Raw genomic sequence first — 24,474 nt, 5'->3', positions numbered from 1 at the left:
AGGCCATTACTGCCCACCAGGTAGCAGCAAGCCAGAGCTATGTCCCACTGGCACGATTTTACCTCAGTCTGGGATGGGTCACCATAATGCCTGCCTGCCCTGCCCTGGGGGGAAGTTCTGCCAAGGAGAAGGCCAAGCCAGTGTTTCTGGTGCGTACTGTATGCATCTAACATTTTTTTGGCCTCCCAGTTGGGATTTTTTGATGTTTTCTGATTGCTTCAACCCAACACTGAAGCTTTTCCTTCTTGCAGGAACGTGTTACGCTGGGTATTTCTGTGAGCTTGGATCCACACAGCCAGATCATAAGCGCTGCCCTCCTGGTTTCTACTGTCCTGAAGGCTCTGAATCCCCAATCCCGTGTAGTCCTGGAAGCTTCAGCTCTGAGAGTGGAAAATGGCAGTCAACAGACTGTCAGCTCTGCCCAGCTGGATACTTCTGCAGTGGTGAGTGTCTGCTGGTGTCTTTGGGAACTGCAGGTTTATGCGATTTGCGTCAAGATAGACAATCACTACAGCTTTATTTCTTACAGGCTTGTCCTTAGCAGACACAGGAAGAACAAACTCAGTTAAGTGCCACCCATGATTTTTGGTATGGATGGTTTCTGCAGGATGTACACTGAGTATAAATGCCCTGAATCATTTGTTTCCCAAAACTCCTCTTGGGTTCTCAATGCCAGTCTCAGGTCACCCGTAACATTTCTTGCTTCTTTCTTCCTTGGCTTGGCCACCTCTTCTTGAAGTCTTAAATGACCTCGGCCTCTCAGGGAAACAAAATATCCTGGCAAACAGGCATTTGGTACTGGCTAGCAGCCAGGGTCTCTGCTCTGAGACAGCTGCTCCTTCTTGGAGGTTCTCACCCTCTGTCTATATAAGATGTTTATTTGCTACCCCAACACTGAAATATTTGCAGTCACACTGACAGTGACAGCTTCACCCATCACCTACCGTGAGACCGAAGCAAAAGGGAGGAAATGACTTGACTGAGCTAACATGGGTTTCTAGCAGAGCTGGAACTACAACTCAGTTGAGTGTTTTAATTGGAAGCCTATGTTTCCCCCAGGCATATAATTCAGAAGCAACTTTCCTGTGTGGTAGGATGTTCTTTGTCTAAGGCTGAGCTTCAGAGAACAGGTACTTTCTGACACACGTTACAGGTATATAATGGAGATCATAATTTCAGGAGATAAGGCTTTCCATTGTCTTTGATCTGGCAAAGGGAAAGGAAAGGCTTTATTTTCACTGTTGCAGGCCTGGGCAAAACCACTTCTGAAGGACCATGTTCTGCGGGCTACTACTGCCCACCTGGCCAGACTTCAGTGACTCCTGTTCCCTATCGCTGTCCACGAGGCTTTTACTGCCCCATGGGTTCTGCTTTTCCTATGCCCTGTGTGAATGGGATGTATCAGTCACAGGAGAGGAAGGACTTTTGTGACCTCTGCCCAGCAGGACTCTTCTGTGAACAGCCTAATGGAAGTGAGGAGTCTGGAGGGGGCTGTGTGTTGTGATACAAAGGGACTCCATGTCACTAAGGGCTGAGCCTTCCTGTTAGACCTAGTGGAACAAAAAGGGATTTTGAATGCTGTAGCTTCCTTTCTTCTGTTAAGGTTCTATTAAGTCAGTATTACATGGATTGGACTGGACAGGCAGGTGCATCAGTTTCTGCCAAGAATGAAAATGAAAACACATTTCAAAGAATATGAGGTTGTACGTGAACAAGTAGCCTGACACCGAATCTTTCTCCTGTTTGGGGAAAGAAACTCCATACCCAGGAGAATACAAGTACCAAAGATATCTCTGTGTGGCAGCTCATGCGTGCAACAACAACAACAACAACAAAAAGTGGCTGCACAGGTGTGATTGAACTCCTTGGATGAGATTAATAAAACTGTAAACATCTCCTTTATAGACTATCTGAGGTACTTTTCTGCACTCCCTCTATAGTCAACAAAGAGAAAGAGGCACTTCTGAGGTGCAATTTATCTTTCTCATTTTAGATGTCTGCCTTAGGATGAGATGAATTGCACTTGGAGTGCAGTTCCTCTGGAAATGCTGTTTCTCTCCAATTACTGCAGCAGGAATCTGAACAACTGAATTGGAAGTGTGCACGACGAATCCCATGTCCTGCCTGAACTAATAGGGGAGGAAGGATGACGCTGCTGCTAGAGAAATACGTTACCTGTCACCCCTTGTAATAGCTCCTGAGCAAGGTGCTATTCTTTGTATCGTAGGTTCTGGAGCCCACACACCTGAGGTGTGTCCTGCTGGGTACTTCTGTCTGCCCGGTACCACCTTCAGTACAGAGCACCCGTGTCCGAAGGGTACCTTTGGCCCCAGGACTGGTGCCACTAGCCAGGCTGACTGTGAGCCCTGCCCAGCAGGTAAGGAGGGACTTGGCACAAGACACCCGGGGGGCAGACAGGGGAAGGTTGAGGGAAATAGGACTTCCCCCTTCATGTTACTGACTCCTCCACTGATCTCCTGTGCAGGCCCTCACACTGAGATTGCTTTTCTCTTCATTTTAGGCATGTATTGCTCAGCACCTGGCCTATCCCAGCCTTCTGGATTTTGCTATCCGGGTTATCATTGTGCCAAGGGAGCCATCAGCCCAGCCCCCTTCAAACACAGGGTGAGTGGTGCCAGGCAGCAGCACAGTGAACCCAGTGACCCGGGAACAAGGACTCCACTGTCACAATCTCATAGCGTCTGGTAGATCATTTTCCAAGCATTACTGCTCTGTATGAGGTTGCTCATGCCTTTTATTGCTGCCCTTGAGAGCTCCTCGAGTGTAGTGACATGCTGCTCTTAGTGTCTGCTGGAATATGTTGCTGCCTACTAATAAATTCTGGCCAGATCTCAGTTTCCGTGGGTCGCACTGGAGTGTGCTAATATCTCCTCCAGAAGATGTCATCTCCTGGGATAGGACAGCCACTCCTCGGCAGCCAGTTGCCCCTTTAATGCCAGCCATGGTCTTCATGTAGCTTCAGTAGCAACAAACTTGTCGGGCTCGGCTCCTGTGTGCCCTTTCTAGAACCTGTCTCTGTAGAGACAACCTTCAATAACCCTTTTTCTCTCCTCTGTATTTTTCTGATACAGGTGGAATCTTCCAGCCTTGGTCTGCCTGGTAACGACATCTGTCCCGTGGGGCATTTCTGCCCCCGGGGTACAGGGTACCCCGTGCCCTGTCCTCCTGGATCCTTCTCTCCCACCGTGGGCCTGGAGGCGGAGGAGCAGTGCCAGCCCTGCCCGGCCGGGCGCTACTGCAGCGCGGCGGGGCTGGCTGGCCTGGCCCAGACCTCGCTCTGCAACCCCGGGTGCGGTGAGACAGTCGCTTGCTAGCGGCCGAGTACGGCCGGCAGGATTGCTGTGGGTTGGAGTGTGTCCCAACTCAAAGAATCCAGGCCTGAAGGTCACTTATCGAATGCCTCGTTACTAATTTTTATGCTCAAGGTTAATTAAACTGCAGACCTTGTTCTTAGCTCTTCGAGTGGGCTATACAGCATTCACTTGATGATCTCAGTAGATGTTTCGGAGCCATTTATGTTTGCCTGACATTCTGCCCCAGCCTTACACGCAGTTTTCACCATAGCTTTAGTGCATTCTAAATCCTTATTTAGCTTCATAATCACACTTGCTGAGAATTTGACCTGGGCATCCTTTTTTCCTTCTGTGTTTTATCTCTTCTCCCACAAGATGGTGCAATAACCAGTGACAAAGTACATTTCCAGCCAGCATAACGCAAGCAGAAAGTGATGTTAGCAATATTTGTCCATCTCATGAGTATGCCTCCTAGCAAGAGGCTACAGAAGCTCAGTTTATTTGATCTGTGAAAGAGAATCTTAGAGGTGATTTCAGTGTAGTGTAACGAGATTTTGTGGAGAAAGATTTCTGATAGCAGATAGCTCTTGAATCTAGTGGAGAAAATCACAATGAAATTTGGCTAGGAGTTGAATCTAAGCTCAAAATACAAGTAAGGGCTGTGTTTGGAATGGCTGAAAATAATTAGCCACGGAAACAGACTTCCTGAGAATAAGAGGGATTTGCCATATCTTAAGTCAAATGCTAAGCCTTCTCCAAAACTTTAACTCTAGTAAGATTCTAGAGCCTCTCTGCAACAGTATTTCTGGGTTTTCTGGGCTGAGTGATAATCAGTATCACATGATTATAAACGACCCTTGACTTCCAAAAGCTGTATGAAGTTCTTGCTCTCCAGCAGGTACAATTTGTGCTTTGCCCAGGCTGCTTCTCAACACCTCCACCATGTAGCACCCATCACTTCTCACAGCCTGCCGTTCAGTCTAGATAGGTCTTGCTTCCAGGCAAAAAAAAGTGCAGCTTTGCTGTTCTTTTGTTCAGTACTGTTTCTTCTTCAGAAACTACATCCTTTGAATCCTTGTCTACCCCATGCGATGGGACCATGCCTCTCATTTCCTTATTGCTTAGCTCTTACCATAGTAGTTTTTATATTTATTCGTCTTTACTTTTTGGGAGGGAAGTGGTAAAAGGAAGAATCAATGTAGAACTAAGTGGCATTAAAGCAGAAGCCTACAAGAAGACTGGGGATAAAAGGAGGCTAAGCAAGGACAGCAGGAACTGAACACATGGGCCCTGTGCTTACAAGTAAAAATTCCTTGAGTTTTCAAAGGCTTTTCCTTCCAGTCAGCTTAGTGCAAAAAAGCCTTTTACCAGGATTTTCAAGTGGGCACTAAATTACAGATGAGGGAGAGAACACATTAGCAAAATGGAAATAAACTGCATTTTCAAGAGTTGTTTCTTAATGTGCTGACCCTTGGTTCTTGCTCAGTGCCTCCTCATCTATTGCCTCCGAACAGAGCTGCAAACTCATTGTTTCAGTCCGAATTCTCTCTCTACAGGTATGTTTGCCTGGAAGGAAACTCTGTGCCCTGCCCTTCTGATGGGACTCATGGCTACAGGTGTCCCAGTGGCTTCTACTGCCCTGCAGGCACTGGGCTAGAAGTGCCCTGTGAGCCTGGCACCTTCAGCCCTGCGCCTGGGGCCAGTGCCTGCCTCCCGTGCCCGGCTGGTATGGCCTGCAGCAACGCCACCACTGTGGAGCCCCTCAGCTGTCCCAGAGGTGAGCAATACCTCATCACCCTCTACAAGTCCCTGACAGGAGGGTGCAGAGAGCTGGGATGAGTCTCCTGAACCAAGGAACAAGTGACAGGACAAGAGGGAATGGCCTCAAGCTGCCCAGGTCAGGGTCAGGCTGGCTCTGAGGAAGGATTTCTGTGCAGAAGGGGCTGTTGGGCGTTGGAATGAGCTGCCCAGAGCAGGGGGAGAGTCCCCATCCCTGGGGGGGTTGAAGAGTCGGGCTGAGCCAGCGCTGAGGGATCTGGGGGAGTTGGGAACGGTCAGGGTGAGGGTCATGGTTGGTCTGGAGGAGCTGCAAGTCTTTTCCAACTGAGATCATTCTGTGATACGTGTGTGCAGCAAAACCCCAAACACGTGAAGGGGAAGAGGCATGATGGATGCCCGCACAACTCAGGCTGAGCCATAGTGGTGGCTCACTCAGCGGGTGAGGTATTTGCCCATAGCTGGAGCAAGCTTAACATTCCCACCTTTTTCTCCTTCCTTTTTTGAGCAGTGTCTCATTCAGCTCTCAATGTGCAGGTTACTACTGTCCAGCTCAGACCGCTGTCCCCCTGCCATGCCCTGAGGGGACGCTGAACACCTTGGAGGGGGCACTGGCCCCCAGTGCCTGCAAGCTGTGCCCAGTGGGGAGGTACTGCAGAGGAGATGCCAACTGGGAACCTGACGGTGAGTTCGGTTAATAACACACCACCCACAACAGAGGGGTTGGAGATTCAGGGCTGAAGTATGCAGGAAAGTAGAAAACCCAATCTCAGTGAACAATTTACTACCTCAGTGAGGTAGTAAAGGCTATTGGAAGGCACCCTTCTACCCTGTGCCTATCAGTCATTTCTCCATTTCATTGCCTGAGCGTTTGTTTTGGATGTTACTTTCATGTTACTGCATTACTTTCCTTGTCCCCCCTTAGTTTTTTTCTGCTTTCTCTTACTTTGCTTTTAAGCCTTTTATTGCTCTTCTTTCTGTCCTTCTAAATCCTTCCCCTCCTATTTAAGCACAGAGTAATTGTCACTGGGCTGAAATGCAAAGGTTGGACACATGAAAAGAAGACATGCAGAACCATTTCCACAGAAAACAAAATACGGAGAACCAGTTAGAGAAGTGAGAAGGTAAGCAAATGCCAGATGAGGTCAAGAAAGGAAGTGACAGAGGCCAAGGATTGGGGAAGAAGGAAAGGCAAACGAAAGGCGAGTGGCCCAGGATGTCAGCAGGGATATAACAGGACGAGGATGGGCTTCAGCTTCTCTGAGTTATCTGCCTACTTCGAGGGTTTGAGGAGGTGCCTCTTCACTGACCACGGTGCCATGGGATGGTGATTGCAACTCTCTGTGTTTTCCCACGCAGGTCTGTGTTCAGCTGGGTACTACTGTGAAGGAGGAGCCACTGATGCCATTCCACGTGGGACACCAGTGTTCCCACTCAGTGGGCCCTGCCCACTGGGGCACTATTGTCCAGAAGGGACTCATTTCCCAGTTGCCTGCCCACTTGGGACCCTGAACAATGCCACAGGTGAGTGTGACTTCACCCACAGGTTTCTCCGCTGGCCCACAGGAGGGTGGTGAGGGGGTGCCCCTTGGTCACTGGAGGGTGTTGGTACACTCAGCCAGGCCTGGCGGTAGCAACGTGTAATCAATTCACATAAGTGCTGTGACTGTACTGGGTGTACTTTCATCTCCCTCTCTCGTTGTACTTGACTTTTGTTTTCCTCTTCAGGTGGTACCTCCCCAGAGAGCTGTGTGCCTTGCTACGCTGGGTCTTTCTGTGCTAGCGTTGGTCTGAGTTCTCCGACAGGACCTTGTACTGAGGGGTTTTACTGCCCAGCCAACTTCAGCTCCATCAGCCCCACGGCATTCCTCTGCCCTAAGGTACTGCTTAGGGCCAGCTGGGCAGGGAAGGAGGTGGGTCTCAGCTCTGGGCAGGAGGTGTTCACCTTCCACGGTGGCCAAGGGTCACACACGCCTGATTGAAATGTTGATTACGTCCACACAGGGTGTTGCCCTAAAGGTTTACCCTTTACACAGACCTTAAGTTTGCCACGATCTCCATGAAATCCTCTTCCTTCTCTGTTATTGCCAGGGTCACTTCTGCCCATCAGGGGCAGCCCACCCCACGCCGTGCCCTGCTGGGGAATACCAGCCAGCCAGGGGCTCTGCAGCCTGCGTCCCGTGCCAGAGGGGCTTCTACTGCCAGGAGCTGGTTGCAGGAGACCCCAAGCGCTGCCCACCACACTCCTACTGTCCTACAGGTACACTGAAACTCACATACCAGCTACACCAAGGATTCAGGGCTTGTGTGACCCCAGAGTTGTACAAACCTAATGTGCCCCTTCCTGTGGGCCAGGTGATGAGGGGGTGGCAATGAGCAAATGTGGCATAGTTGCCACCTTGCTTTCTGGGAGTCATGTGTTACATTCTGATATAGTTCTAGAGCCTTGTCAGACCTCAACAGTCTTCCTAGGGTTTTTTATTGTGTTTGTGGGCTCCCTTTCAGGCACACAGGTTCCTCTCACGTGTCCTGAAGGCACCTTCACTCCTGCAAACATGACTGGCCTCTGGAATGAGAAGGAATGCCTGCCGTGCTTACCTGGTCACTACTGCAGGTTATGATTCATTTCAATCTGGCCTTTTTTCACTTTGTTTTAAAAAGTTTGGCATTCTTGTTTTGTGCTGAGTTGATGCTAAGTTCCTCCCAGCTTCTCTACCACATTGCTCTCGTTCAAAGAAAAGAAATATAAGCTCAGACACAGCTTTTGGGTACAGATGTGTTGGATTTGTGAATTTCAGGAGGCATCTCAAAGCAGTCTGTCATTGTCATGCTACAAAGAAGCATCTGAAAGAGATAGTAGGTAGCATGTGTGAAAACATGGAAGTAATCCAGAAAGTCAGCACAGTGGGAAATCATCCTCAATTTCATCTAAAGCAATTTGCCCACATTCATGGAATTTGAACTCAAAAGTGCCGGGCTTGTTCTACTCATCTACATGTTTTTATAAGTGGAAAAGGGTCTATTTTCTCTCTTATCAATGCAAGAAGTTATTATTTTCTGTTGCAGACTTTGCAGAGTTCATTGCATCGACACTTGCTCTGTTTCTGCACCAATCACTAGCAGTAGGTCGTATGTGAATCCTTATTGTCCCCTCTGCTCCAGGCATGGGCGGCTGGAGGGGAAGTGTGCTGCTGGGTACTTCTGCCTTGCTGGGAGCTCTCAATCTACCCCCCAGGGCCATGGCTTTTCCTGGCGCTTCCCATCTGGGTGCCACTGGGGGCAGGTGTGTGCGGGGCTGTGTCCTGCAGGTGAGTGAGAACCTCGGTGGTATTTAAAGTATAGAATGTTGACTTGCTTCTAATCAGCTGGAGAGTATCTGTTATCCTGCATAATACACTGTGATCCCTTTTTTGAAGTTGTCATTTTTTCATTGATTTGCCTCTCTTCTTACATCTGTTGAACAAAGAAGTGTGCCTGACCAAAAAGGCCACCTTGAATTTACGGTGCTAGTCCAGAAAAGTTTGCTGAGCGTTGGTTTGGCTCTATATGCACAGGAGCATCTCAACAGCTGTGTAGGTGTTAATTCTACAACCACAGGAGGCTCTTGCTGAGTCATTTTTGACCTTGGAGGCTTTTGCATTTTACTTTCATCTCTTTCCCATCCATTTCTGTAGGTTTCTACTGCCTGGAGGGATCTGAGCTACCTTTAGCATGTCCTGCCAATACTATTAGAGCAGTTCCAGGCGCTGTGAAGAGGGAAGACTGCCTGCCCTGTCCACCAGGCCACTGGTGCAAAACAGGTTGGAACTTGGGAGTAAACAGTGAGGAGGGGGAATGGGAGTTGTTTTTCAAGAGTCATGTGTATCCCTGAGTCTGGTGAGGCTGGTGACACCACGTGCTGCTTTGTGGGCTGTCCCTAGCGATGAGTTCTAATGTCTGCAGAGAAAAAGAGACATTTAATACTGTTAATTTAATGTGCTGTTCCAGCAAACATTGGAAATGTAGGAGAACCTGAGATCACAACCAGTCTCCAAATATCCCTGTGTGCCACCTGTCAGGAGAGGGGCTTGGACTGTAGAGGTGGACTGTACACGTCTGTGCAGTAGTTTAGGGAGGACCAAGAAGAAAGGTTTTCCAATTACAATGAAAAGATGACTCCTTAAAGCTCTGCTTTCTGCTTGTTAGGGGATTCGGAGGCCTACCCGTGTCCGTCAGGACACTATTGCTTTGGAGGCAATGGCAGCGACGATAGCAGTCTCCTGGCACCTCAGAAGTGCCCTCCGCAAACTTACCGCAAGCACCCGGGAGCTCAGAGCCTGACAGATTGCCAGCCATGTCCTCCAGGCTACCACTGCCCTTTATCAGGTAAGTGCCAGGTGAAAGTCAGCCCTTTTCCATCTCTGGAGCTGATAACAGAACTCCTTAAGGTGAGATAGAAAGGGAGAGGTAGTTCATGTTCACAGTGAGTGAAAAGCTCTTCTCTAAAACCCCTGCTGGCCATTCAGCCTCCCTTTCTTCATTCCTTTCTCTTCCTGACAGGTCTGACCAGGTTTGAGGATTACCCGTGCCCCCCTGGTTACTGGTGCCCTGGTCAAGGGGACACTTTCCTGTGTCCAGCTGGTACTTCCAGGATCCAGCCTGGTGCAAAGTCATTGGAAGAGTGTGATCCCTGCTCACCTGGATACTATTGCCCGGATCCAGCGCAGACAGGGCTGCCTAACACCCAAGGAGTACCCTGCAAACCTGGCTACGAATGCCCAGCAGGTGACACGACTGTGCTCCTTTGTTTTCTTTATTTCCAAGTTTAGATGGCTGAGCACTGTGCAGCGGGCACAGCTGTAGAATTTAGCTGTGACTCTAGTCCCATTCTTGCAGCAGCCCTCTTAGGACACAGTTGCTGCTGGAGTGGTTTTAGAATTACATTACCCTGAAGCCTTTTCCTGGCTTTTGGCCTTTGAATTCCTATCTCCTGTTCCTCAGCCCTCCCTTTCTGTTTTCATTTAGCTGAGGTTCCCAAAGAAAGTCTTGGTCTAGAAAAGGATACAAAACCTTTTATCATCCAGGGTTAGGAATTCAGGTGTTAGTACTTCATGCTAAATAGCAAACTAGTTCCCCACAGATCTGTGCCCTTTTGTGAGCCACAGGAAAAGTGCAATGTTTATGGACAGTGACAGTTAATAAAGCCCCCTTGCTCACTGCCTCACTAACACATACTCTTCTGTTTTGGGAATGTCACATAATCACTGTTTCCCCTATTTTTCCACCAGGTTCAGTAAATCCGAAGCCTTGCAGGCCTGGATTATACTGTGGTGCTCGCACAGCCGTGCCTTCCATGTGCCCTGCTGGGTATTACTGTCCTGAAGGATCATCCACATATAATAGCCCTGAGCAGCTGTGAGTACCCAGCATGTTTGGTGCAGCCACATTTAAGTTTCTAAAAACTCTGAATATTGTGAAATGTGCCCGTGATAAAACCTGAGTTAATGCTTCGGCCACAGTCTTTGTGCATTGTGCAAAAGCAAAGTTATCTTTGTAATTACAGTTCTGGATGTGGTGACTGCTAAGACTGAGTTAGGGTGATTTATGATTTCTGCTAGTTGGCTTGAGCCTGGAACTAGATAAGAACCATTTCTGATTTTGCCCTCCGTTTGTACTGGCCATTGAATCCAGAAATCAAAACCTTTTCACAGCCTTTCTTCCCTCTTCCTGCCTTGTTTTGGCTTCCAGGTGTGTGTTTCCCTACTACTGTCCCCCAGGCAGTGGCCATCCACTGCCTTGTGAAGGAGGGTACATGGCCATCAGCTCTCCTGGTCCAAGGGATTCATTTGAGAAATTCTGCAGAATCTGCGACGCAGGCACCTATCGCAGCGACTCCCTCATCACAGCACCCTGCCAGCCCTGCCCAGCCGGCTTCATCTGCCCCCAAGGTAACTGGAGCTGCCACGGAGGAGTGGGGCAAGAAACAGCAGCTTAAACTGAAACCAGAAAGTTTTTTGTTCTGTGTGGGCAAAGCCCTCAAGCCTCTACAGCTTTAAATCCCTGGTGGGGGCTGTCACATTTAGTTTCTTGAGTGTTTGTTGTGGTTGGGTGTTACGAGAGTTTAGAGAAATGGGTCAAGAGTGGTTTGGATACTGGTGTCCTGTCTCTCAGGGGATGACCTCTCAGGCCCTTGAGAGCCCTGTTTTCTCTGATTTGGGGGCTTAGTTTGAGAGGTCTGGAGTGAATGTGTTACCAAAAGTAGCAGAGTGAACCTAGGTATTCCCAGTTTGCTGTGTTGACAGCCACTGCTGCTTCAACCTGCTGGGTTAGGAGGCAGGAGGAGTAGCTTTACAAGCATCTGAAAGCCTCTGTTGGATGGGATCCTGGGCGAAGTTCACTGGCGTGTTAGCTGCTGCTGGGTAGTGTGGAAGAGATCATACCCTACCTGCTTTTGCCACTGCGTTTGTCCAGTGAAATAGCTGGGACAAAGAAATCAAGATTTATATCTAAATAGAAATTACATGGAAAAATGTTGAGTTGATTAACTTCGTATATATATACATGTCTATATATAGATTTGTTTGTATGAATGGACACATATATAGGGGTGTGTGTGCACGTATAACTGGGATAAGTGGTCTCTGCCTATCTCAGCACTTGCTTGAGTCCTTGAGCAGTGTCTGTGTCTGAGAGCCCACACTTTCTCTAGGCAGCGAGAGTTACCACAGGAAACCTTGCCCCAGTGGTCACTACTGCCCTCCCCTGGCATCTGCCCCCCTGCCCTGTCCCCCGGGCACCCATGGGAGCAGCAGCTTTGCGAAGTGCATCGAGGATTGCCAGGCTTGTCCTGCTGGCTCCTTCAATCACCTTCCTGCTCAGGCTGCCTGTTTCCCCTGTGGCAGCTCTTCTTCCTCTCAGCCTGGTGAGTTGCTGTGTGCAAGTGAAACTTTCACCTCTAAAAGAAAGACTAAACAAGAAATCGCCTAGAAATGTGATTTCCCACACACAGTTTCACGATGGACCACAAGCCCTGGGGGCCTCATGGTGCTTTGTGTGCTACCTGCCTGGCTGCTCTTTCTCTGTCCCAACTAGGAGGAGGGTTCAATTTTAAAAGCTGTCTTTTCTTTCTTTTACACCCTGTTAGCTGAGGGGATTTCATCTCCTTCAAAGGAAGGAAGAGATGAGCAGCTCTACTAATTCTTGCTCTATCATTGCTTTGGAAGCTGAGTTTCACCAAGAGTACTTTTGCCTTGAGTTGGGGAGCTTGCATTAAGCATAGGTGGGCTTTTGGACCAAAACCGGGCACTGGATCATGTCCAGTTTGGGCCATGATAAAGTGGGAAAAGGCTGGAAAACTGGGAGGTAGGTGCCTAAGCAGAGGAGAGAGTACATATGCCTGCCTTGGTGTACTGTGCACCAGCATCTCAAATCAAATGGGCACAAGAGAGGGGCTTGGCAGCCTTGTCTGACTGAGTCCTTACCCTACCCTGTGGCCTAATGTACAAATTAATGGAGTGCTCGTCAAGATGCTGCCGTGACAAAAGACCAGCTGGGCCTTTCTGCATCTCTTGTTAAACGGACACTTCAGGAAACGGTCTAATGATTGTGTTGGTGGAGGGAAAGGCAGGCTGGCTCCAGCTGGCGTTCCTGTTGGCTCAGCTCTGCTGTGCGTGTGGGGCAGCAGCCTCCAGGAGGGTCACTAAAATGAGCAGTGTGATTTGGGCAAAGAGTATTCAACACAGCAACTGCTCCTTTTTAATGAGCACAGTTTTTACAAACTATGTTCCCTACCCTGCTTACGTCTCTAAATCCAACCTCTCCTCTAAGGTGCTACCAGCTGTACCTGCCATGGGCTGAACCGGGCTTTCCAGCACTCAGATGCCTCCTGCATCTGCCAGGCAGGTTACGTTTACTATGATGAGAGGGGCAGGAAAGACCCTGACAGCAACAGCGATCAGGACTGCCGACCTCAGGTAAAATTTGGCTTCAAAACAAAGTTGTTGTGTGACATGCAGGAGAGGGAGAGTAATTCAGTGCTTTGGGTCCTGTCTCAGGGTGTGTGCATGCGTGCACTCCAAGTTCAGTTCTCTGGGCTGCTGCAGACACAAGCAAGTCCTTTTGTTTGAGACCCTTGACCCTTCCTTTAGGATAACTGCACTTGTCTTTACCAGAATCTTCTGAGGCTAAATGCATAAGGGGTGGAGGCTAAGGATACTTCCATGCTAGGGCAATGGGGAGCAGTGCAGTGTCTCAGATAAATTCCTACATCTGTCATCTAAGCCTGCATCATGGAGTTCTTCATCAGGCCTGCTTGAGAAATTTGGATGGGAAGTGAAATTGTTGTGATCTTTCTTCCATGCTTTCCAAGTCATCTTTTAACATCCCTTGTTGGATTGCATTTACACTGAATGTCAGCAGTGTGGGTGAGGGAGGAAGAGAATTTTCGGGGTGCTGCATCTCGGTTGAAGTGGTAGAGCTTGTCTGGTTTCCCATGTTGGATGAGTGTTGTTCTTCCAGGTGGACGAGCAGTGTGCTCCTGGAGAGGTCCGTCTGGCATCTACGCGCCAGTGCGTTTTTCCTGAGCGATATGACTGCTCTCCTTCTTGTGGGCCTGCAGGTGGAGAGATTAACGCAGAGCTGGGCATGTAAGTCTGAGCCCAGCCTCTCATTAAGAAGCACTTCACAATTAGTTCCGACTGGCTGAGTTACTGATCCCATGAGGTCATTGCAGGGTAGGGCTGTGGGATGGGTTTTTGAGAAAATTTCCATTGCTGGAGCTCCTTTCTGGGGAGATGGTGGCCTTCAGTCCACATTCACTGGCCTCATTCCTCTACCTGGAGAGAGTGCCTGTGTTTTCAGTGATTTTTCAGTGATTTTGTATGCCTGGGTGAGACACCAGAATGAACACGGAGTGACAAGGTGAAGGGGGGACAGAGCTGATGTTATCTGAGGTAGACCTTTGCGATATACCTCAGGTTGAACCCCCTTAAAGCAGATGATAGCTTTACTAGATTTAGACCAGAACTGACAATCCTCATTCCAAAAATCCTCATTGCAAAATCTCCTCCTGACTTGGGCTGCACAGAAATCGAGTGCGTTAAAATTATACTTGCTTTCTTTCAACCATTTTCTTTAAGCAGAACTTTAGGGAGGGATGCATGATGCTCTGCTACAGGACTGAAGTTGATCTCTATTAGACACCAGCAGAGGCCTGTCAGGGAGTGAGGTATCACATTTGGGCCTTTCGCGTGCACTGAACAGCAGACACAGCACTGGATGAGATGGACTGTGAGTTTGCTCCATCCTGTTTTCTATGGACATAGAGTAGGCCTACTCATTGTGTAGGTTGTAGGATACTGGGGCTAGCCTCACCGTCAGTATGTTGTAGCTGTTTGCTCAGGGATTGTAAGTGATCGAGGCCTTTTGTCCACCTGATAGATGTCACTGCAAGCAGTATGTCTCTGCTGAGGAGCTCTGTGATCAGCTGTGTGTGCTGAGAGCCCCACAGATCTCCTTGGGATTTGGCATCAATAGAGAGCTGCTTCTGAGGATGAATGAAGGAGAAGTGAGGGTGAGTATGGAGCGGGGGAATGCTTCCTCAGCGCGCAAGTCTGGAGAGAGCCGTTATAGATTACAGTTATGTGAAGAGTTTCCTGGGGGCTGAAGTTAGAGAAGGGTAGGACGCTGTGAGCAGAGAGGAAAGGCTCAGTCTGTCTCATGACCCAGAGTACTGATCAGGCAAGCAGGTTGGTGCATTACGAGAAATGACAGTTCCTGAATTGTTTTTGGGGAAAAAAACCTCACTAGAATGGTCTTGTACAGCTGAAGGTAATGTTGATCACAAACCAGGGTCTGAGTCCAGCGTTGATTATATCAGTGATTGGTGTTCCCCTCTGCTTTTAATAGGAAGTGCCAAACGTTCTGGGCCCAGATGAACACGTGCAGAAAAGCCAGCGGGTGCGTTTGGTTCTGTTTAGTCCCAGCGGAGTGCTAGGTTTCATTGTCTCCAGCACAGATGTTCTGGATGCGTTTCTCAAGGGTAAGGCCTGAGAGCCCCTGAATGGGAATGGAAGTTCCAGCCAGACTAAGCCATTCATTTTCTTTCAAGTTGGCACAGCAAGTGGACAGCAAGTTGGCACAGAGGGAATTTATTCTCAGACACTCCAAACTATTTACAGAGTAGGGAGAGATCTGGTTCTATCTGGGAGTAAACAGTGTGGACCTGAACTGGCTGCATGGTTACCTCCCTGGGAACGGGTCAAAGCCTGCAGGATGATTTGGGCCTTCCCATGAACTAGAAGGAAACTTCATTTGGAGGCAAATCTGTTGGCAAGTGTGTGCTGTCTCCTGATTCCAGATGCTCCTCACTTGCGGTAGTGTGACTGAGAGCAGGAGTTGGCCTTGTGAGCTCACAGATACCGAATAAATAGTTCTCCATTGCCAAGGGTTAGGTATTTTCACATGCTGCTCATTTTGCAGAATTCATCCTGGTTTGTTCTGTTGCCTGTGGCAGGAGATTTTTCGTCAGACCAGTTGCTGCAGAAGGGTCGTCGAGTCCAGAGGGCTTCCTCCAAAGGTATCCAGGCCTTGCCCCTTGTTCCTAACCCGGTAGTATGTTTGGAAGCAGGAGACACGATCCTTTTCCAGCTTCACATCGATTCCCACAGTGAGTGTTGTGGGTCTGTGTGCTCTCTGCAGATGTATGTGTCCAGGCCTGTTTAGAGCAATGACTCCACACTTGGTAGCGCTGCATGCATGAGCACATTCCTCCACCTCCCTGTCTCTCTTGCCTTCAGGGGATTCTAGAACTTTAGTCTGGGCTCTGCCAGTAACTTACCTGGTGTTTTTTACTTTTTGACTGGATTTCAGTAGAATGGAGATAAAATTTGTCCTCTGTTAGAAAGCGTCTTTGGGCAATAACGCATACCTCAGTTAAATGAGTTAATGCTGCATGGCCCTATAAAAGAAATGCAGTTACATAGTTCTTTGCCAGTCAGCTGTCTGAAGTGGGTCAGAGTTGCTGATACTGTGCTGAACTGTTCCCAGATCGTGCATCCAGCCATTACCCTGTTTATCAGAAGCAGCATCTATATAACAGCAACCCAAGCTGGGATTTTGGAGCCTTCCGAAGGCTAGACCACCTCATCCAGGAGACCCACCTCAACATCTCCTGGTAATATCTGGTGTGATTAATAGCACGTGTGTTACGGGCAGGACTTGAGAGCGAGTCTTTCATGGAGTCAGTAGGTCCTTGGCAGTGAGCAGTGTGTCAAAAAGCCAGTTTGGTGTGTTCAAGTCCCTGTGTTTAACCATCATCACGGCTTGAGGCTAAAGGAAGCTTGGATCAAGCAGAGCCTTCTTTCCTTCACCCTTTTAGGTTCGCCCATGTTTTCCTGGAGTCTGGGACATATGTTTTCAGGGATAGGACCATTCAGGAACATTTCCTCATTGTGACGGTGAATGAAGCAAATGTGGGCTGTGACCCCAGAGATGTGTCCTTCCAGCCCTCTTCTCTGTTCCAGCTGGCCAGACATGGAGTTTTGAAGCAACAGGATCTGAACTTGGCTCCTAACTGGGCTGCTATCACAGGTACACCCAAAACACCGTGATACCTACTTTGATGCTTAGCCATGACCTTTCTTGTACCTCTCTGGGTGTGTTTAAACAAGCATTTTTTTTTTTGGAAATACCATCAAACCACTGGCTTTGTCAGCTTTAATCCCTTTCTTTCGTGAAGCTTTCCTTCCCAAACTTCACTGCTCTCTAGCCAAGAACCTGCCTGTGTAGGAGCTGAAGAGGGGAGAAAGGCAAGGAGCAGTTGTACGTTTTCCCCACACCCTGCTTGAAGAATTCAAGTAATTGAGGGCTTTGTTTTCCTTGGCTTGAAAGCAGAAAGTGCTGGTGCGTTTCCGTGATAAACCAAACTGAAATTAAATGCATTGTTTAAAAGTTCACTAGAGGCTAAGCACAAGGGCAGTTAAGGTCTTTCCTCAAAGCCACCTCCATGCAGGTGCTGTGCGCATGCCAGTCCCTTGTCCATGAGTGAGAGGACAGTAAAGCAATAGAAATGAAAATGTGGCTCTCAAGCATGACCCTCAGCTCTGTCACCTTCAGCTTTCAGAGCTGACAGTATTTTGCCTCCTTGTCTGCATGCACCAGATCAGCAAGGGGAGAACCAGAAGCCCATGTAATGCCCATGAAAGTTGCTAAATGTTAGGTTTGTGTGGGAAGGAGAACGTTTAGTAAAGTGTAAAAGGGATACTGTGCTGTTGAGACTGTGTTTCTCACTTCTTGCCACCCCTCTTGGCTTCCCCAGTGGTCCTCTTTGTTCTGGGCTTCCTAACTGTGGTGCTGACAACTCTGGGTATAGTGCTCCAGCCTGCTGTCCCCATCATTAGCCCCCTGGAGAGCTGGAAGCCAAGGTGGAGGAGCCTGGGTGAGCCACATGTCCCACCAGAGTGCATCCTCCTTAAAGACAGGTAAACGGCCTTTGTGTGGTAGGTACTGGGAGCTCAGACCTCGATAGGACAAAAGCATGTCCTACTGCAGCTATTGACTCCGACCCCAATGCTGCGTGTCATGCCAGCTTTACAGTGTGCTGAGCTTCTAGCTGCACAAAGAATTCCTTGGAATTACCCAGGAGTTCCCCAGTGGCATTCCAGCTTTCTTCCAGTGTAGTGTATGACAGCTCTGTTCTATCTTCTGCACAGAGTATTACTGCCTGCATTACCTGGCCTCGTCTTCCCCTGCATGTTTTGACTTCAAAACCTAGCCAAGAAACCTATCCATCTGCTTGAACTAGGCAGGTGATCCTGCAGTATCTGGTTTTGCTGAGAAGAATGAGATGCTCTTCACCCTCTTCTGTCGTTCCCTCTAGCCTGCAGTTCTATCAGACAGTTGGCCCTCATGGTTCTGGAGAAGATGCTGGCTTGGGAGACAAAGGAGCTGTGCATAATGCAGGTGAAGTGCTGTGCCAACCCCAGCTGTTCTCCCCTTGGCTTCTTCCCACTTAGTCCCCATTCTGTTGTCTTCTGTTAACTCTCTAGTACGATATTTTGATACCTGCTCACCCAGGAATTTGTACATGCACGTGAGGTCACAGAGGCACTTTGGCTGCTATGCACTCCCATGTCTGCGCACATTTACACACACACACTTCCCCTCTAGGTTCATTTGATCTCTTTAGTTGGGGAGTGTAACCTCCTGTCGTTGGAACGGGTTAGTGTTTTCTTCTTTAGGGGTTAGGAGGGTAAGTGGCCAACTCTGAAAAGTCATTTAAAACAACAGTGGGTTCAAGTGACTAGTGAAGAAAATAAACAGCTTTTGAACTATCTCCTTGGGTTCTTCTGTTGCTTCTTTTATTCTCTGAAGGCACATAATTCATGGGCCTTCTTTGCCTTCTGGAGATGACCTCATCTTGGGAACTTCAGGATGTTCACAGGGTTCAGCAAGTCCAGAGCCCAGCAGATAGCACCATCTAGTGATGCTGAGATCAGCTTGCAGAGGAGCAGCGGCACCCTGACAGTTTACTGGACAAATTAGGAGCTGGTAGTAACGCTCTGTCATCCTCCCCCTCACTGAGGGATGAGGCCTTCTCTTACATCTCTTGTTTCATCCCTTTTCCTTCCTCACAATGCACAAAATGCTATCGCCTCCTATGGACAGGCAGTGCCCCTTCTGGGAAATAAATTAGAATAGACTTATGGCCGGTGCTGAAGTGTGAGACTTGCCTTGTGTTTCAGAAGAGCATCCTACACTGAAGGTTCTGGAGGATTTCAGTGTTCGCACCCTGTATGATAAGCTGGAAGATCAGAATTTGCACCTGGCATCTCAGCTGGCAAAGCACAGGACGGACGTGCTGGTGTTTTACAACGGAATCAGCCAGTGCATCCAGAGTCTCATGGTCAGTGTGAAGAAACAATTGAGGGAAAGGAGCCTTGGAACCATGATGTTTGTAAGATAAAGGGTTCCCCTGAAGTGACAGTTTACTGAGGGATAAGTCTTACTCCTTTTGGTACTTATTTTGCCATAAAACAGTTACACTAATCTCTGCTTTGGTGTGAGGGGAAGAATGTGGAATGGGTGGATTGTGATGCTCTCAGAGGATAATACAGCTGCTTTCTGTCAACAGAACATGGTGCAAGCACTGGACTCTGAAGGCCTGAAAATCTTTTCCAGGCAAAGGATTTGTTGGCATAAACATGGAGATAGCAGCTGGGCAGCAGCAGGTGTTGAACAATGTGATGAATGTAGTAACAACTTCCAAGCAGGTGAGAGAACCAGAGCACAGAGTAAGAGGGCAGCAGCAGTGAACTGGTTAAAAAAAGGCATGTCTCATACACATGAGAAGAGATCCCGCAGGATTGTGTCTTCCAGCGGTGGTGTAAGAGCTGACAGCCTGTCTTCACGTGAGCTCAGTGAGGAGACAGGTCTGTCAGCTCAGGAACATGTAAGCACAGAGTCATTTGGAAATGTTAGAGCATGAGGCATCTTGGAGCCATCTTGTGGAATTTCCACAGAAAGATAATTATAGGTCTTTGCTTGGTTCTGTAGAAGTGCATCTAAATTGCTTGTTGGGTTCATTAGGTGCTCCCTGGCAAGAGGCAAGAGAGTTAATGAAAGCTCTGGAAATGCTGCTTGGGAACGCTCGGTACAAGAACGTAACTGCGAAACGAGAGATGGAACAGAAGCTCCAAGGACAGGACGTGGTGGCAGTTGCACCCTCACTGGACAGCTTAGCCAGTGAAAGTAAATCACAAGTAGTGGAAGGGCAGGTAAGATAAACGGTTCCCCTGAAGGGTGAGTTGCAGCTATCTGTTGTTGGGCCGTTTCTCACCTTTCTACTCGTTTTTCCACTTGCCTGTTTCTTTAACTCTTGGGCCCTTTTTTATCCCTCAGGATCATGAGCTGCCTCAGCAGTGTGAGCTCTTCAGTAGGAAAGACGTGTTGTTCAGCTTCCCTGGACATGAAGAACACGGTGAGGGCAGTGACTTAGTTGTGGGTGCCATGAGTACTTTTCAGAGATCACAGTAGAAGGTTGATTCAGTGAAGTCTAGAGTGAGAGAGGATATGTGTGATTGCAAACAGAGCAAATGTGTAATTACTTTTTCCTATTTATGCTATTTCACATAAGTTTGGGTTTTTTGCTGACGTGGACAACTGAAATTTCTCCAGTTCAGGAAAGCCTCTTCTGCCTCCTCTGGAAGAGGGAAGTCAAGGAGCTTTTGTTCCCATAGACCCTTTACACCTATACATTAAGAGACCACCTGCAGGGAAGAGACTGAGTGTCATTATACTAATTAAATGCTGATATAGAAGAGGCCAAGGAAATTCTATATTATCAGTTGTGTGATCCCCACAGCCTCTGGGCAGACATTCTCTCTGCTCAATACAGCATTTCCTTGTGGCAGAGTGTATGTTGCAGTCACCCAGCCATGAAGAGCCTCTTCTTCCTTTAGGCTTAAAAATGCCCCCCTGTTTTCTTCAGGTTTAGATCTTCAGCTGGCTTATCTGACTGAGTTGGAGGTGGAGGCCCTGATAGCAGCTTCCCCCCTTGCCAAGACCCTGTGTGAGATCAAGCAAGCTTTGGTGAATCTGCAGCAACCTTTGGACCTTGTAAATCCAGGTAACAAATCTTTAGGCTGTATTGCAGTTTCTGGCTCCTTGTAATGGAGAAGATGTAAGATTACAAAATGGGAGGGAGACAAGTTGTCTCTCATCCGTGGTGCCCCGATGAAATGCACACACAAATGTCTGCTGTTGAGCAGCAGGTCGTTAAACAGAAGCGACCAGAAGGTTGATAAGCAGACCAAAGTGCTTGTCTAATTCACATCTGTAAACTTCTTTCTCTCAGCAGGTACTTACACAAACAGAGGATTTTTGTTTCTTATTAATTCATTTGTTAAAGCTTTTCTGTTCATCACAAAAGTTTTCTGGGGAAAATGCTGCAATACAGCCACGACCTGTCATCTTAGGGAGCAATTCATCAGGAAGAGAATCGGCGGTTGGTTCTCTTCATGCGTGCTGGTTTACAGCAGGGAATAAAGCAAGAGATCACATAAGTGGGATGTCTTCTGAACAGAACGTTTTCCTCAAGCTGTTGCTGAATTTTTAGACCACGATGCTTGGAGTTTGGAATTACTAATGGTGTGGTTTTGGTGTGATTATGGGTGGATCATCTGCATTAGTTTGAAATTGAGATGCAGTGAGCTCTGCAAAGGGCTGAGTGTTTTATCAGTGTGCATTGTGCCGTTTGCCATGTACTCTAGAGTCACTCACTCGGTGTACAGTGCTGGCACCAGATCCTGTGCCGGTTTTTTGCCCAGTGGACTAGGCTGCCTTAGTGCTGGCATAGCAGTCCCTTGATGCTGTCCACTGAATTGGCACTCTGCTTTTGTTTTGAATTTCCGTAACAGATGGGAAACATCAAACAAGCGAGGGGAGCTCTGCCCTCTTCTGAGCTGCTGGAGTCTTGGACCACAAAGAGGGATGAAGTTCTGCTGCTGGAAATAAGAGGAGCTGCATTGCTCAGAGGATTGATGAGATGGAAGCAGAAGTATTTCATCTTCTGCAAAGTAAAATAGCCACCAGCTCGTTTCCTTGAGGAGCCTAGCTAATCCTTGGCAATGGCTGAAGGTGGACTGTGGGAGAGTGTGTGTGTCTGTGGACAGACTTGCAGTACCTGAAGTATCAGAAAGATACATATTTAGTTAGAGATGTACTTGGTCAAATATATAATGAATAATCCATATTACGTTTGCTTAACCTGGTTGAATACTTTCACACCTTGAAATATCCATCATTTGTAGGCTTGAGAAGGAAGCGGAGGTTCTTGATGTTGTTTACTAATTTTATAGGTTTCATTGTTAAGTCAGTAAAGCAGAAAACATGTGAGGCCATGGGCGGTAACAGAGCCCCTGCTACCAATGCGTTCTGTATAGCCTCTATGTTCTCCAGTGTAGAGGATATTTGGGAGGGTTTTTCAATTATAGTTTGGAGCCATATTTCTAAGCCTTGCTCAGCATCTCTACGTTGCCTGTTCACGTTTTAGATGTACTCATGTTGATCTCGGGAAGGCCTACTGGTAGAGAGCTTGGAGGTCTCTGAAAATGTGATTTTTTTTTTTTTTTGTTATTTTTTTTTATTTTTTTGAGCAAGAGTGCGTTTAAACTATTTCGTGTAGTGGTGACTGCAGGGATCAGTATAGCTGCTGGTGTCCAGTGCTCTGCAAGCCTGACTTATAAACTGAAAATATCCTTCCTACCATTCTTTTGGCCTGTCTATATGAAGGCAAGAGAGCCTGGCTGTGAAGAGAGATTTGCTTCTGTGAAATGGGAGTGGAATCAGAACACCTGCTCCATCTCTTCCTGCGCAATATTCCCTCAGCTCCAAGTGCAGCCACACAAAATTTCTTGACTGTGAGCCAGCACAGTACCTTGGCAGCCCCCACAGGTAGGCTTCAGCCAACTGTTTCCAACAGCAAAGCCTATTCTCTTCTCATTGCAATCTTTACTGAATTGCTTATGTGTGAAGGGGTTTGTGAACCCACTCCTTCCTGGTTCCTAGACACAAATCCATTTTTTACTCCTCCTGCCTTTGCATAACCATAGTGGGTATTAAGAGAGTGAGACTCCAGCTCCCAGGAGCCAAGGCAGAAGCTCTCAGTTTTGCTTCCATTAACTGGTGTCTCTGGTGGATCTAGAGGAACTGCAATGTCTTTTGCCCACATCTACTCCTTTTAGTAGTTCCATGTTTTCTGAGCTTGCTCCTAAAAACAAAAGGTTTTGTTCTTCTGCAGCTTCACCTTGGCATAATTTAGGTACTTACTGACACTTTGAAGGGACTTTCAGAAAACGGGAAAATACAGGCAAACACTACAAAACACCTGTAGGTCACTCTCTGCGATTGCCTGTTCTAGAATATAGTAGTAAAAAATACTGTCATTGCTCTCCTCGTTGCTTGCTTTTCTGGTTAACAGCAGATACGCTTATAACTACTACATGGAGGTAAGCGTCTTCAGTGATTGCGGCCTTTGTGATATCCACAGGGAAACGTGGTACCCAGGCAGGTGATAAAGTTATCTCTGTGACTTGTGGTTCCAGGTTATATTTGTAAAAGGCAGGGTGGAATCAGCAGTAAATAAAATATGTCAGATTTTTCATTGTAACAGTTTTCCAATGAGAACCATTTTTTGTTTTGGATCAAAACAAAGATATGCCTATGGAATTTTGCTGGAAGTTTTCTTTTTTTCCCCACTGTGGTTTTCTTAACAAGTACACTTCAGCTATAAGTAAACACCTTTGAGTTTCAAAATGTTTGGGGTCTTTTTTTTTTTTTTTTCCTACAAACCAAAACAATATCAATGAAAAGAGCAGAGTTTTACACAGTGTTTCTTTTCATGATTTGTTAAGAGTTTTTTGGAAATGGAAGAACAAATAAAAAGAGGAGTGGTGCAACCATTGTTTTTGTTCTACTTCTGAAGTATTGACTGTTTTTCTAGTGGTTTATGGAATCTTCTGGAAGTCCAGTGCTGTCTGGAGCAGCTGTGAAGTCCCCTCACATTCAGAAGGGTGCCATTTCCCTGAGACTGCTGATAAGAGTGATTGGGTGCAGGGTCACTTAATTTGGAATTTGGAGCAGGGTCACAGGGCTGTTGTTTTTTCTTTGGTTGCTTTGACTTATGCCTCTTTTAACAGAAGATGAAAAGGTCCTTTTCAACATTCAGTGTAAAGTTCAGTTTCTCTTGGAGAGCATGGAACGCTGCTGTGGCCATGAGAAGGAAGGTACAGTTGAGTTCCCTGGAAAGGAACCTCTTTGGTTTACGACTGTGTGTGGCTCTTGAGTCCTGAGGTGAGCTGGGTGGTTTCTGCTGCTTCTCTCTTCTGGTGAGAAACTGTCGTCAAGCCTCCCAGTGTGTTAACAAAGCCAGATAATGTTCCTGATGGTGTTTGTTGCAGTTGCTGAGGCCACCCCTGGCTGTGCTCATTATCTGGTTAATCGCTTATACGGACACAGCTAGGTAGAGTGCTTTTAAATGCTGTTAGAATAAAAGGCCCAATGAAAATGTCTAATGAAAATTTCCATCTGAAGAAAATGTCCCATGCGGATTTCGTTCCTATGTCAGCACGATGAAATGTGCTAACAACCCACATGTGCTGGTGGATTCTTTGCAGGTTTTCACAGTCAGTCCTTGAATACTGTCATGTTAACTGAGCCTGTCAACTTGCCCTTAATGGCTACTTACTGAATTCTCCTCGACTAACAAGTGCAGCGTATTACGAGCCAGCTTACCCCACAGCAAAGAGGTTTGCACTGAGTTGTTCAGCCTAACTTTAGCCTTGACAAAAAGCATGTGCATCGATGTAATTTAGCTGACTGACCACTAGGATGAGAGGCAGATAATTAT

The 24,474-nt window shown here is 47.5% G+C and overlaps 1 protein-coding gene across 1 annotated transcript; it reads left to right on the top strand.

The window, feature by feature from the left end:
- The first annotated feature begins 15 nt into the window (after window positions 1–15).
- On the top strand, window positions 16–23,381 carry LOC141970580 (uncharacterized). The gene is made up of 33 exons (XM_074927194.1): window positions 16–149; window positions 252–443; window positions 2,228–2,377; window positions 2,522–2,625; window positions 3,107–3,310; window positions 4,871–5,091; window positions 5,628–5,774; window positions 6,450–6,614; window positions 6,819–6,970; window positions 7,182–7,350; window positions 7,596–7,704; window positions 8,253–8,398; window positions 8,765–8,890; window positions 9,276–9,455; window positions 9,630–9,854; window positions 10,358–10,484; window positions 10,818–11,017; window positions 11,779–11,991; window positions 12,897–13,042; window positions 13,587–13,714; window positions 14,508–14,640; window positions 14,976–15,108; window positions 15,583–15,735; window positions 16,116–16,242; window positions 16,447–16,658; window positions 17,386–17,548; window positions 17,947–18,029; window positions 18,812–18,972; window positions 19,201–19,339; window positions 19,656–19,843; window positions 19,968–20,046; window positions 20,557–20,694; window positions 21,485–23,381. The coding sequence occupies exons 1-33, from the start codon at window positions 87–89 to the stop codon at window positions 21,526–21,528; spliced, it is 4,920 nt and encodes a 1,639-aa protein (XP_074783295.1). The 5' UTR covers window positions 16–86; the 3' UTR covers window positions 21,529–23,381.
- The last annotated feature ends 1,093 nt before the right edge of the window (window positions 23,382–24,474 follow it).

The sequence above is a fragment of the Athene noctua genome, chromosome 26 (genome assembly GCF_965140245.1).
Source record: "Athene noctua chromosome 26, bAthNoc1.hap1.1, whole genome shotgun sequence".
NCBI lineage: Eukaryota > Metazoa > Chordata > Aves > Strigiformes > Strigidae > Athene > Athene noctua.
This window is presented reverse-complemented; position numbering and strand designations above follow the sequence as displayed.

Excerpts from the sequence above, each read along its gene's own strand:
- LOC141970580 (XM_074927194.1), top strand. The coding sequence starts at position 87 with ATGCCTGCCTGCCCTGCCCTGGGGGGAAGTTCTGCCAAGGAGAAGGCC. Across the intron at positions 11,018-11,778 it reads CGGCTTCATCTGCCCCCAAG|GCAGCGAGAGTTACCACAGG; the intron begins GTAACTGGAGCT and ends CACTTTCTCTAG. Across the intron at positions 16,243-16,446 it reads ACCCACCTCAACATCTCCTG|GTTCGCCCATGTTTTCCTGG; the intron begins GTAATATCTGGT and ends TCACCCTTTTAG.